General features: G+C 36.0%; 1 protein-coding gene across 3 annotated transcripts in view; it reads right to left on the bottom strand.

The window, feature by feature from the left end:
* Positions 1 to 329: 329 nt before the first annotated feature.
* The window catches only part of IL1RAPL2 (interleukin 1 receptor accessory protein like 2), a 1,158,042-nt gene continuing 1,143,666 nt past the window's right edge, over positions 330 to 14,705 (bottom strand). For all 3 annotated transcript variants that reach the window (XM_078065458.1, XM_078065459.1, XM_078065457.1), the window contains one exon: positions 330 to 4,571. In XM_078065458.1, the coding sequence (XP_077921584.1) occupies positions 3,874 to 4,571 (698 nt within the window). In that variant the 3' untranslated portion in view covers positions 330 to 3,873. The remainder of the gene's footprint in view (positions 4,572 to 14,705) is intronic.

Consider the following 14,705-nt stretch of genomic DNA (forward strand, 5'->3'; position numbering starts at 1 on the left):
CAAATGCCCCTTTCTTTGTGCATATAATGTGTATACTATTTGAAAACAGGAACTTTAAGTTTTAAAAAATATTTCTATTATACTTTATGTAGTGGGCCGTACACAGTGGGCACTCAATTAATATTCATGATTGACTTTAGTACTCTCTGGAGAAAACGTGGTTGATCAAACAGCAGTGAATATTTGAGAAGACAAGTTTAGATGGGTGCAGGTGATTTTACAAGCTCTGATCTCACAGTAATTAGGATGCTGAATAACCTTCTTAAATTGCTTATGGCTGATTTGAAATCACAGTTCTAAAAAAGGTAAGTTTTATATGAAAAGGTTTGAAGCTAATGATTATTGTTTATTAGACAGCCCCATACATTCATCAGAGAGCCTTAATATTCAACACTGTGACCTCCTATCTTAGAACAAAAATGCATGAGTAATAGAGAAATTGGAGCCAAACAATTTTCAACATGAAATTCTCTCCCAGAAAAGAGCAACAACAATTGCAAGTGTTCAAACTTAACTGGTCACTATGGAACTATGTTCTGTCTTAACTTCATTCTGGTTTTATCAGTTCACTACCTCACCTTGGGAAATTAATACAAGGAGAATAAAGATTTAAAGGTACAATTTCTAGGATATTTCCCATGGTCATTATTTAATTTTTTAGAAAATATTTGGTGAAAACCAACCAATTTATTTAAAAATAAAATGCCAAAGGGCAGTAAATGCTTGAAACCAGTGGTTCTATACTCTTGTGAGCCCTTTAATCACCAAGTGGGTCAGGGAGTCTTCTCTTTTTTTTTCCAGAATTTGCTTCTTTCACAACACCTGCCATTTTTCAACTTGTTACAAAAGTAATCCATAGGATATTAATCATTTCCATGTCCTCTTGAAACTCCTCTATAAACTTCTCTTCCATAACTGAACTGTTTTTCCTGTCTTTGTAGTTTGTTTCTTACTTTTAAGCCCCACAATATTAGCTGCCAATGCTCAAAGTATCAATTTTCCACATGATACTACCTTGGGTTCAAGCCTTACCAGAAGCCCACAAGTGTCTTTGTACTCTTTTTTTTTTTTTTTTCAAATGAGAGTGATTGAAAGCTGAACAGATTTGGATCTAATTTTATTAAGGCTTAGAGGGGGTGAGGAGAGATATCTTCTTACTTCTTTTCAGGAACCATCCAACTACCTTTCAGAATCTCCATAGTTAGATTGGAGCTCATAGATTACTAACCCTGCCAGATTTTATATTTTGCCAAATTGAAATCATGTACATGTTGACCATCTCCTGAGCACTATTTATTCTTAATGCTGTTTTCACTTCCTATATATCTATTGCTTTTGTACATTTCTCATTTGTCTCATAATTTCTGACATTCTCAGATTTTTTTTATTTTAAATAGTCTCAACTTTTAAAAGTATGTGTACTGTTGATAGATGAGCTAAATAAATTTGCTATGAACATATGGGAACTAACTGCACTAGTATTTTTCTAAATTTTCAAATCTATTTCAGTGAAAAATTGAGAAGAAAGTTTTTCCTACTGTGTAAGGAAGTGGAAGAATATATTATGTTCTAGACTAAATGCTTATTATACCCTATGGGATATATCTTTCAAAGATCTCAGATGAAAATCAAATTTTGAATTGCCATCTAGAAATAAATTTTTATAGATAGTGTACACATTGGTTCCTGAAAATGGTAGAAAAGGTTTCTTGTCAAGTTCCCCAGCACAAGTGTGAATGCTCTGTTTTTGAGTACTTACTAGTAGTGAAAGGACACATTGTGGCCAGCCAACTCAAATTGCTACCCACGTTTAATCATTGTAAATAAAGGAAGCGGAGAGACCCATGTTATATTTTCAGAACTGGCATGCTCAATACAGAACTATTAGTTTAAAAATACCACTGAACATTCTATTTGAATTGATCTAGGCTTCTGTGGAAAACAAAATAATAAAAAATACAATTGGTCACTTAAACATATATACTACTCATTTCATGCAGGTTATTAACTTAGTAATTACACATATCGTTAAAGAACAATGAAGAGTAAATAGAACTTTATAACACTTGGAAAACAGTTTGGAATTGATAAATTTCCATTTTGAAATACCTATTTTTTTTTACAGAAGCAAAATCACCTTTCTCAGTGGAAACAATACATCTATGAAACACCTATATGTGTTGAACAGGACTTTTCAAAGGAGCAACTAATTGTTCCACTATGAAATGAACATGTATTACTGCTAAGCTTTTACATATTGTTGAAGCATAATGTATTTTCTGAGCAGCTGGATATAGAAAAGCAATGGAGAAACAAGTACTTTTAACAAAACTTTCATGGATCACAGGGAATCAATAATGTAAAAAGGTTGAAAGAAATAATCAAAACATATTATCTAATATTCTCTTATACATTTGAGTTGCACATTTACAAGGGTGGGGCAAATTCTTAATTTTTACACACTGTGTACATCTGTCCTTATTTATATTTGTCCAAAAACACGATTTACAAACCATTTGCAAGGTGCCAGAATCAACCTTGATAAAAAATTGGCCCCCACAGGCATCTTGGTAGAGAACACACCAAAACTGAGTAATTGGAAAGAACACAAAGTGGTAATCCACAATAAATACTAGAATAGGGGCACAATCCTTACAGCAAATTCATAATATTTTAGATCATTCACAGGGATTTTCTGGTGTGGTACAGTCACGGTCATAATGTGAAGGTGGAGAAGTTTAGTCTATAAAATATACTCTTTGAAGCACCAGGAATAGAGACACTTCTGCAGGAACCTTGCACACATGGCCAAGAAGATATTGTGTACGTACAGAATAGTCTGTTTCACTACATTTTAGATGAGAATCACTGCAATTGCTGCTCTACCACTAGTAAACGTGAATCATTTTGCACTTCATCTGCTGATAATGTTGTTTTACTTCTTTTCTACTGCTGACACTTGCAGTTAATATTTATTTAAATTCAAACTCCAATGATGCTGTAAAAAGGTAGGAAGATGCGCACATCTTCTTATAAAGCAGGTCAAGAGATCATTTGGAAAAAATTCAAATGTGAATTATTAGCAAACAATAAAATGTGCATCTTAAAATGTGTTTTCAAATTTGTAAAACTTTTGAAATAGGCTAGAAAGCCATGAGTTCTTTAAAATCATCTTCAAAGAACTAGCAGCCTCTCTATTCATTTACTTAAGAAATGCATATTGTTTGCCTACCTACCAGTTTGCCTACAGAAGATGTGCTTCCCTATACAACTATAAGCTGTCATATGAGCTGTTGATTTAGTCTAGAGAAGTCGCCCAGTATGTTGAAGAAGTTCCAAACATTTCAATCACATTTTTTCTTAACCGATCTTCTTCTACAAACAATCTTCTAATTGGGGTGCTCCAACACTTCTTTCTTGATAATTCCTGATTTTTCAGTTATTCTGTAGAAGTTCTCTTACTCTTAATTCAGAATTTTCAAATTCAAGTCTTTAAGTTTTCCTTATTTCAAATACCATGTAAATACTGAAATATTTATAAATATGGGGAAGATACCTCATCTAACTAAGTTTGTAGTCCAAATGGTATCATAAAACCTACTCTAAAACAAAAGGATATTTAAATATTTATTTTCAGGAAGAAATCAAAACTATACATTGAAACAAGGTACTATACTACAAAAACAGGTCCTTCTTCCCCCCAAACCCCACTATTCTGGAAATGTAAACAAAAATTTTAAGTACAAAAGGGATTCTGTGTCTTCTACTTTGAACACTTTTTCAGCACCTCAACATTATTAGGTGTACTTTATGCTTGATAAAGCAGAAATTCTGTATGCTCACATAGCTGTTCAGAGGACTTCAGAGTTTTTACTACCAGATATCACTGGTGAAGCTAAGCTCTTTGGATGATAAAGGTAGCAGGGAACTGTTCCTGTGAAATTCCTGGGTATCTTTCAGGGTATTATTAAGTGGCAGCTGTCCATTGAGTAGTGCCAGAGGCAGGTTGCAATAAGTATGGTGGTTGCCTAAGGAAGGTACTGGCAAGGTGGTAGTTGGCATCTCGTGTTTATAACCTCTGCAACAGTGTCTCATTTGCATTGAATCTGAATGGTGGAAATCAGGGAGATCAGCTTGAGATGACACCAGAGAGGCCGAGGTACTGGTCATGGCAATAGAGGGTATAGGCTGGAGTTCTCCAAAAAGTCCTTGTTCTGCAGAGTCCAGAACATGGCACCGAGAAAGCATTTCTTTTTTCTTGATGGGCATTTCATATACTAGTTGCTTCCAAAACTTAGAATTTAATTTGCTGCTTTTGGGTCCCTTCCACTTGATCAAGGACAGAAGTTTGATGCTGCGCTTTAGTGATTCCACTTCCTGGCAATTCACCTTTCCTTTTAATTCTGTACACTCAATCAAAATCACTTTGATTTCTCCACTGACTAGCATGTTATGGAGTCTGCTTTCCAATTCGAAAATACTCCATCCTCGTCTGAGAGTATAGTCTGGAGTTAGCACGATAATAAGTCTTCTGCTTTGCTCAACACATCTTGTGAGATCTTCAATGTATGCTACAAATCACAGAAAGAGAGAAAGAGTAAAATAAAGACATTTCCAGTCTTTAAAGCATTAGGTTTGCACTCTAATATAGCAAAAGCCACTTATTTTTTCACTAAGGTACATCACATTTTCTTTTCTTGTGTTGCACATTTAGAGAGTACATTTCCAGGGCGCCTGGGTGGCTCAGTCATTAACCGTCTGCCTTTGGCTCCGGTCATGATCCCAGTGTCCTGGGATTGAGCCCCGCATCAGGCTCCCTGCTTGGCGGGAAGCCTGCTTCTCCCTCTCCACTCCCCCTGCTTGTGTGTCTGCTCTCGCTGTCTCTCTCTCTGTCAAATAAATAAATAAAATCTTTTAAAAAAAAGAAAGTACATTTCCTTAAAAAGAACAATGAAAACAAAACTCTGCTTATAGTACTTATTTTCTTTCCCCTCATCATTACTTACAGTGTTCTGTTGACTAACACAAAACTGACTTCTTCAGAGCTTAGGTGTATTTCAGCTATTTTTATTTATTTAATCATTTAATTCAAGGCAGGCTTCCAAATTTTATCCCAATGTCAATGTATCAACAGCTCTAGGGGAACAAGTAATCATCAGATTGATGAAAAAAGAAATGGAGCTGTTTAATGAATGAAGGGTCACTGTATTTATGGGTTTGCTTTGGTTTTTCCTGTAGTTTTAAACTACTAAACTACCAAACTACTAAACAACTAGGGGGTATGTATCTGAACTACTTCAAAGATAACTGATAGAAAGAGTGGAAAATCTCTTCTAGAATCATAGCTTGTTTCTCAGAATACCTTTTGTTATATGCAATCTTAGGTTCTCCATGTTGCCCTTCAAACTGAGAGATAGGGAAGTGGTATGTGTGTGCCCAGGAGTTTAATTTGAACCAGCTGCTCTTTGTTCCGGGGAAGAGTAAGGGGTGAAGTTAGAGGTGGGGGATGGTGTGGAACAAACTGTAAAAGGGTAAAGGGGGAGCCTATCAGCTGAGAAGTCTTTGCCCTACTTTGTGGAGCAATTCTGAGAGTGAGGTAAATATGTTATAGTCTTTTCATGGTAGAAAAACACTCAACTAACTCTAGATTTATTTATTCTGCAGAATAATCCTTTTGCAATCATGCATCCCAAAGTCTTATCCACCAAAAAGGGAAACACACACATGTGTTAACAAATGGAGACTTGGACACAGGTGCGGCAACAGAGAGCTGTCTTTACTAAGTAGAGCACAAGGCCTTGTCTAATGTACAGTGCCCTCTAGCAGAAGCAGTGCTTACAGAAGCATAGCAACATTTGTCACTGCAAATCTGCCCAGGGTTACAGACTGCTTTCAAGGAGTCATGTCCAGTACATAGTGTGGGGCCACCAAACAGCCATTTGAAAAGAGAAACTTATTTTACAGATGCATATTTTACAGATATCTCTCTTTTCCAGGGTTTTATTTCCACCACTAGGAAGCAAGAACACTTTGACAAGTAAAAATGAGTAAATTTTCTACACACCCTATAGATAAACAAAAAACTTTTTAAGAGATACACATAGAATTGCTCATTTAACAATTTGTTGTTACTATTGTTTTGGTTTTTACTTAATACATTTTAGGACTTTCTCATGCAGTAGTTACAATGACTATTTGTAAGGCAATTTCTAAGTGTAGAGGGAAGCTCTTAAGAATTTAAAGAGATTATTCAGGGAAAAAATCAGCATTGAAATCTGGAAAAAAATAAAGTAAATAAAATAAAAACAAAACAAAACAAAAAAAACAAAGCAAAATAAAAACACCACACAAGCAGCAATGGGGAAGTTATTACTCTGTAATTATCACTTAGAGAACTGGTGAAACAGAATGGAAGGAAAGGTAGAAAGTTTCAATAGAGTGGAAAAATTTTATCCCAATGTATCAACAGCTCTGACTCTTCATTTTCTTCCTTTCTTCCTGCTCCCAAAAAGAAAGAAGTTATGTGGGAAGCTTCATCATTAGAGGTTGGATCTGTAAGATACAGTAAAATAAACTATCATGCATCTTTCCCATTATTCTTTTCACCTTTCCTCCACACAAAGCAAAGCAAAACAAAACAAAACCCAAACCCAGAATTATGGCATCAGTGCAGGAGTCCATGAAAATACAGTTTTTCCAGGTAAATTATGAGTTAGTTGTTAATTTTATAGAGGAATTCTTTACAAAATAATTTACCAAGGGGTTATTCCAAGTAGTATTCTTCCCTCATTAATTGTAGTTTTCATTTAATTAAAAAAATGATCTGTACAAATTTTGTCAGGAGCACATCTATCACATAAACTATGCCTCTATGAGCAACACTTTTTCTATGTGTTGAGATGTAGTGTAATTAACTTTTTAACTATAGTTTTAAAAACAAAAGGTATGTCTATCTATACATATCTCTACTAAAAGAAAAAAAATTACAATCCAGGTGTCCACAGTCTTAAGAGAAACTATACACATACATACTAATTAATTTGATGGGGATTTATGGGCTTTGGCTTTTACTATCCTCTTTCCTGAATGGGGAAGGGAACAGGGTACAATTTTTCTTCCCATTTGTATGGTTCTCCTCCTTCATCCATCTATTATAATTTGCCATTTGACAGCTAAGCCAAATGCAACAGTTAGGGTTTTGGGGGGCTTCTTAGAGATTCATTAGACAGAATTTGCATTTGCCTCCAGAAGGAATGACTGTCAGGACAGATCCCGCTATGCTCAGCTGCACAGGGTGTGGGTGTTGAAGGGAACCTTGGATAGAGGGAGTGGTCCCTGTCTCCTGCATACTACATTGGCTGTGCTTATCCTGGCAAAGCCTAGTGGAGAGTTGAGGCAACCATCCAGATAATTCCGGCTGAAAACCTGCTGTGGAAGAAAAAAAGGTCTGAATTATCCTGGTTTGCCCTATATATACATTAATCATATGCACTGGAGTCAGTCAGTCAGTACATCAAAATTTTCCCTGGGTAGACACAGACCAAGTGTCCCAAAGAAAACATGAGCCATTTGCTTGGGCCCTGAGTTTCGTGTTCCATTTCACTTGGTGAAAAACCAAGTGGAAGTTTTCAGATGTGGAGCCCACATTTCACTTCTTGGGATGGTGATCAGTGGCTGGGCAGCAACCTCAATGTTTGAAAGCAGCTGGGGAGGTGCCTTTAAAAGCTGCCTGGCTCTAAGGAAAAGAAGGAGAGACTGTGCACTAGCTTCCATATTCTGGCTCTCTCTCTGTTTTTCTCTCTCTGTTTTTTTCTCCACCACCCCCCCCCCCAGCTCCTCTCTACCTCTCTCTTTCTTTCTTTTTCTGTCCTTTTTATTTCTTTCTTTTTCTTTCTCCTTCTTGTCCTTTTATCTCCCTCTTTGCTTTCTTGCTCACTCTTTTTGCCTTTTCCTCTCTTGCTCTCCCTTCCTCTTTTTGTCTATCTCCCTTTACCCACTTCCTTCCTCCTTTCTTAAGTCTTTACTTTCTGTCTTTTTATCTTTGGGAAAAAAACAGGACCTAGCCATCATGGAAAATACAAGTAAACTAACAAGAGACCAAACAGGTAGAGTTAATATTTTTTACTTGCTAATCTTTAGCCAGGGAGTTGTTGCTGGCTTCTACACAGTAAGTGCCCCAAATAATTTCCCTCTTACCCCAGGTTGCATGTCTGCATCCAATGACTGTAAACTAGAGCATGATCCATTAAGAACATGTCCTGTTTTTGCATGGTCTGTGAGCAAGGAATAGTTTTTTTAAGGGTTGTACAAAAAAAAAAAAAAAAGGAATGTGATGCAACAAAGACCATATATGACCCACAAAGCCAAAAATATTTACTATCTGGACTTTTACAGAGAAATTTTGCTGCCCCTGAATTAGAGACCAATCAGGGGGTTTAGGTTTGGAAAAGTTACAAATAAACTTAGCAGAAACAGGTATCACGTTAAGACATTGCCGGGCCATAGCTAGTGTAGTCTCTGACAGCCGGTGGTGTTTGCCATGGTAGAGCTGTGGTTTTGTGGGGGACATTTTAGAAATCTTTTTTTTTTTTTTTAATTTTTTTTTTTTTTAAGATTTTAGTTATTTGCGAGAGAGAGAATGAGAGACAGAGAGCATGAGAGGGAGGAGGGTCAGAGGGAGAAGCAGACTCCCTGCTGAGCAGGGAGCCCGATGTGGGACTCAATCCCGGGACTCCAGGATCATGACCTGAGCCGAAGGCAGTCGCTTAACCAACTGAGCCACCCAGGCGCCCCATTTTAGAAATCTTCAGAAACCATTTTAAAAAGCTTGTTACCATGAAGAGATAATAAGGAAACTTAAAAAAAAAAAATCCCTAAATCCACAGCACACATGAATATTCATTAAATCTTGCCTTGACTTATTCAGGCAAATTTAGCAACTGAGTACAAGGAATCCCTCAAAGGCCCTTTTTTTCCAAATAAAAAAATATAAAATATCCCTTAAATAAGAGGTAATTAAGTTATTTCTTTGCAGAATTTGATTTGAAGTGACTTATGATGACAGAAAAGACTATAGAGGCCTGGGTCTGATAGTCTTCTGCTTCTCTAGACAAGGCTATGAAACCATATCAAATTATCAGACACAAAATAAAGCTAATTACATTTAATCTATTTGTGATCTTAAAGAAAAAATCCCCTTGAACATAGTTTTGATAGGGGTGCCTGAGTTGGTATTAATTCATTTTTCACATTATAAGTGCAAGTGCAAAGAACCTTTTTTCTTTTGTCTATACTGAGAGTTGACGGAAATTAGGAAATATTCTAGAAAGGAAATGCATTGTCACTAGGCCCTCTTTGGCATGTGTACTTATTAAAGAATGAAGAAAGGTCAACAGGAAACAAGGAAAGTGACTACCTAAAACTATTAAAAGGAAAGCAAATTCAATTTAAAAATTTCTTTCAGGGACAGTTGTATAAACCAAAATTACAGTGCATTTAGAAAAGTAGAATTAGCTCTACAAAAGTGACTTGGAAACAGGACACTTATTAACAAAGCAAAAAAGTAAACTGAAGAAAGAAATAAAGCAATAAAATAGAAACAGGAAGAATGGCAGCCCCAAGAAATTGCTTCTAATGGGATGTGTAATACTTTCCCAAAAGAACTCAGTATGCTTCTAAATCTCAGGTGCTGAATCTACTGCAGATGTAGGCAGAAGAACAAGGGTGAAAAAAACCCCTTATATATTTAGGAATTTCCATGAGGTCTTGCTACTGCTTACTAACCACCTGATTTATCAAACTAATCAATTAGCTACTTGTAAATTATCTTATGTCAGGGTCATTGTTAGGGGTAGTTGGCATATTTTTAAAAAGTTAGAAGACAAATAGCCTGTAGACAAAGACATGATTTATTATTTTTCCAGGTTCAAATAATAATAGTTTAATATACCCACAGCTATGTACATCCACTATCAGTTAAATAGACAAATCATTAGGATGAGACAGGATGCATTAACATAGATACTACTTCATTAATTCTTGGTCAACATTAGCTAATTAATAGCTATCAACAGTGGTATTTCTAAAACCTATAGGGTTAATATTTCAAGACTTAAAATCAAGATTTAATTTCTAAATTGAAATTAGAAATGAGTTCTTTCTAATTGATTAAGATGGGTCCTTTCCTTTGACTAGTATGGAGAAACCAGCAAAAATAGTAAAGGTTTCCTATGTATCAGAGAAAAACAGATTATTCAGCACTATATATTTGGGAAAGATTATTAGCCCTCTGGTATAACTGGACACTTATAATGAGGTACTTTATAATGTAGTCTCACTGAAAATACTATCTGCGTTTTAAATAATGACGCTTAATACTAACCTACTGAAAGAGTTATATAGGTTGACAACCTGACTCTTTATCTTGGCTGATATTACTAAAGATTTGGGTCTTGATTCTGCCTCTGGGAGATATAAGATTCTGCCTGTGTTGTCTGCCACAAAGACTGAGGCAATAAAATTTTTATTTGAGTAGGTGTATGCGTGGGAAGGAGGGGCTTTCTAAACAGTGTGTGATATTACTTACCTTACAAAAACTTTCCCTTTCTCCTCCCTCTCCAAGTCCTTGGCTTGATATTTCATAGATAGTTCATTGGGTTAAATTTTTTGGTAAGAGTTTTGTTCTCTACTGACTAATGTTAAGGATACTAATTAATTCTTATTGATAGGTTGGTTGATCAATGGTTAACATGGATTTGCTGGGACTTGTAAGTACAGCGAACTATATTTATCACAGTTTTGACTTCGGAGACTGTATTTCTGGTAGTGAGTCCCTTACTTTTGTTATTACATTTTACCTGTGGGTGGGTGAGGAAGCATGACAGTAGGCAGAATCTACTCTGGAATATTGTCCACATCTCTAAATTCTTTCTCATCTCTCTTCACTTCTTTACCGAGAGTAGAGGTAGGTAATGGAACACATTCAGAGAATATTGAGGGAAAGATAATGTGGAGAGTAGCAAAAAAAGTCTGCAAAATGTCCTTCCCCTCCTCTTTTCTCCTTTACCCTCATGCCCTAGAAACTTGTAGATAGAATTAATTTCAATCAGTGCAATCTTAGTGAATAGGGAACAAGACTACCTGGTCTTTATATTGTCTTTTCTGTCGCTCCTTTGTACTTAAAGACAGTTTTATCCTGGTCTTCTGCTCTTTTTTTTTTTTTTTTTTTTAAGGTGCCTGTTCTTTGTGCCACTCAAGCAGTAGATTTCTTGATTGAAATTCTACACAGTTCTTCCTTAACCTTAAACTTTCGTGAGAAAACTTAGTCTATTGACTTCAGTACATTTGGGGGCATATTGGGGTATAATTCCCTTTCTCTTGACTTTAACATGAAGGGGATAGTGGGCATACCTAATTTTATTCCATGTGAGTAAATTGCACACAATGTGTTAAATTTCCTCACCCCTGCCTCACACTTTTTAGGTCACAGACATCAGAATGCCTAGAAAAGGATTTTATTACTCCCCAAGGAAAATATACTTGAATGGTGTCCAATATGTCCAGCTATTAGAGGAACTATTGGCAATGAGTACTTACAGATCCATGTACAAAAATATTTTTTGCATGCCTCACTTAGAAGTGACTAGGGATCATCTGACACCAGATGTATTCTCCACTCATTTGTCATTCCATTGTCAGCACAATCACATGGCTAGCACTAAGCATTAGAAAACTGAAGATTAGAATAGTGAGGAAATGCAAGAATGTAATCAGACATTATCATTTTCCCTTAAATTACTGGAGTTATAGGATTCTTGAGTTTCACTCACTCAATTACTCCTTCAGTAATACTGATACTTGAGGCCAAATTCATAAATATAACTTCAACAGACAGAGCTGATCAAACATATGTATGACAATATCTTTAGTTTTAATGTCTTTCTCTAGCATAATAATGCATGAATAACTCACATAGAGATCCCCTCAGTCTTTCTATGAATAGAAGGGAAAATTGAGATAAATGCCTTTGAAGGATTTTTTTCTCTCTTCAAAGTCCACTTAGATATTTATAGATTTTTCTAAAGCTTCAGACAGAACTGGCTCAATTTATAATTGTTAATAAATATTGCATATGCATTTTTAAGTACCTTGAATATTTTCTCTCAAAGGCAAACAACAGCTACAGGATTGGGTTGCTTTTACTTTTAGTCTTAGAATGCTATTTTCTCCATCTAATCAGTGACCCTCAGCCTAATTCAATAACCTTTTATATTTTTATGTTTTTTAATCCCTGCAGAAGCACTGAGATAAGATGGGATAGAGAACCTAAATGGTACTCATCCAAAAATGTTCCCAATCTCAGGATCTCAATTGCACAGCTGGGTTCTATTGGTCACATGTCAGCTTCAGAGCACATCTGTTCATTCCTCAAGGATCCACTAGGCCCCATGAACACAATGTGCTCTGTGTACAGTACTTTACACCACAAAACCCAGCAGCTGCAGGGGTGAGAAAATCTCTACTTCTCAAGTTTGTGTCTCTAGGCAGTTTGAGTAGGGTGTTTTCTATCTGGCTTTCTTTTGGTTGCCTGTCAGTTCTGACATTCAGATGCCTGTTGGCAACAAAGTTGCTTTTGCTATTCTCAGGACAGATGTTTCTAGCCTGGGAAGAGACAAACTAAATTTTTACTGGAAAGTAGGAATTCTTGCCACATTCAGGCACCAAACCTGAGAAAACATAAGGAAGATCCTGGCTACAGGCTCAAGAATGGAAAGGCAGGCCACTGCCAGGAAAATAATGTCCAGATCTGAAGACTTTTAGTTTTAGTCTTTAGGAAAAATATTTGTGTCAAATCTCCCCATCTCTGGTACTTCATGATGGCCAAAGGACACTTCCCTAGTAGAGCATGTGGGAACAGTGCAGACACCACCTCACCTTGGAAAGTGACATCTTTCTATTGAAGCATTTTGAGAACTGTTAGTCATATGAGGAAGAGAGAGACTGAGACAGAGACAGAGAGAAGGTTGGGGGAGTCCCCTTCATGTACTTTTGAAACTGTATGCATTGGAAAAGTTTGTGTGTTAATGAGATTGAGTTGGAATACCATGAGAGTGGTGCAAAAGAAACTGAAGATACATCAAAAGTGAAGACATTAAACATTAATGGGATAATGTCAGAGACCTCATTAATTTGATTCATAGAAAATTACTGTTGTAGATCAAGGATGATATTATGAAGTCTGCTTTTACAATCCTCAAAGGCCTCATTGCTAGTTTTTGGAGGAAGGAGTAGTCTTGGGTCAACATATTTTAAATGAGATGTGAGGGACAAACATAGCTTATAATATTGTAACTAGTTTTTCCCCCCAGGAATGTGTCTATATTTATATAGCATAACCTGTTAAATCTGTACCAATGGCTGCAAATACAGACCACAGAAGCTTCTTTAATAACACATACACCAAGTCCAAAATGTTCTACTCTGTCATTCATGTGTAAATCAAGTATATTATTCATATACTTCATCGACTTCCTGAATGCGTGCTAAAAATGCCAAGGAAAAACTCGTTAATCGTGACATGGTGACTGCTCAGCCAGCTCTGAGATGTTGATGGAAAAAGAAAAATTGTCAAAGGGCCTTTTTAAGAACTTCTGCAGGTTACACTCGCAAATCGGAATTCAGAGAACATGAATTTCCTCATTCAGGAAGGAAGGATTAAAATCAAACACCCTCCAGTGGTTGCATCTAAAAACTGCATAGTTGTCCCAAATGGCTTACTTGTAAAAGGAGTCTTCCTGTGTACCATTGAGTACCCAGGATCCAAATCCCTGCTCAGTCTGATGGTTGTATAATCTCAAAAAAAAAAAAAAAAAAAAAAAAAAAAAAAAAGATCTTCTATGGACTATAAAATCTCTGCCATCCTAATTACTTCTTGGGTGTTTTTATGTTAAGTTCTTTAAATGTCAGGGTATACTAGGTGACAACGTCCTATCATCTCTTATTCAGCATGTTACAGTCCTCAACTCAAATCTTGTAGTTTTGAGCTGGGAAATATGGCCTATATAAGTATGTTGATTCAATTGACCTGTCAGGTCACCAAAATAAACTATATGGGAGCATTAAGAAGATATAATTTTGGGATGCATCTTTTTCACCCTCATGTTGCCTGGGTCTGACTCTCACCTATGCACAATAGCTTCTTTTTTACATAATAAGCAAGTGTCATCTACTGAGTCTTAGGTAAAGTGACTCTCCTGTGTTCCATGTTATCCCCTTTTCCCTTTCTGATGTACACTATGGTGAAGCAACGTTTTCCAGTTCAGAAGAACTGGCGGAGTTGATAAAGACTGCCTATTGTGGTGCTAACAATTTTGGAATGCAAGAAGACAGAAAGCCCAGCACCACATTGAATCCTATTGAAGACGACTTAACAGAGAATATAAATTCCACTTTGGTAATGATATTAATTTAACACAATTTAGGATATTATCACTCTAAAAATTGATTTTGCAGAACTTCTACATTTAAAAAGATGCTCTTGGCAAAATAGAAAAAATAAATAGTAATTTAATAAATTAAGCAAAAATAGTAAAGAAATGTTTTTATTTTTTCATCAATGTTCAACCACTTATAAGTATTCTTTCTAATATAAAAAAAAGCAATATATTCATTAGCTTATTTTAAGGACTGAGACTATTCCTATGAAT

This window comes from Halichoerus grypus, chromosome X (genome assembly GCF_964656455.1).
Source record: "Halichoerus grypus chromosome X, mHalGry1.hap1.1, whole genome shotgun sequence".
Taxonomy (NCBI): Eukaryota; Metazoa; Chordata; class Mammalia; order Carnivora; family Phocidae; genus Halichoerus; species Halichoerus grypus.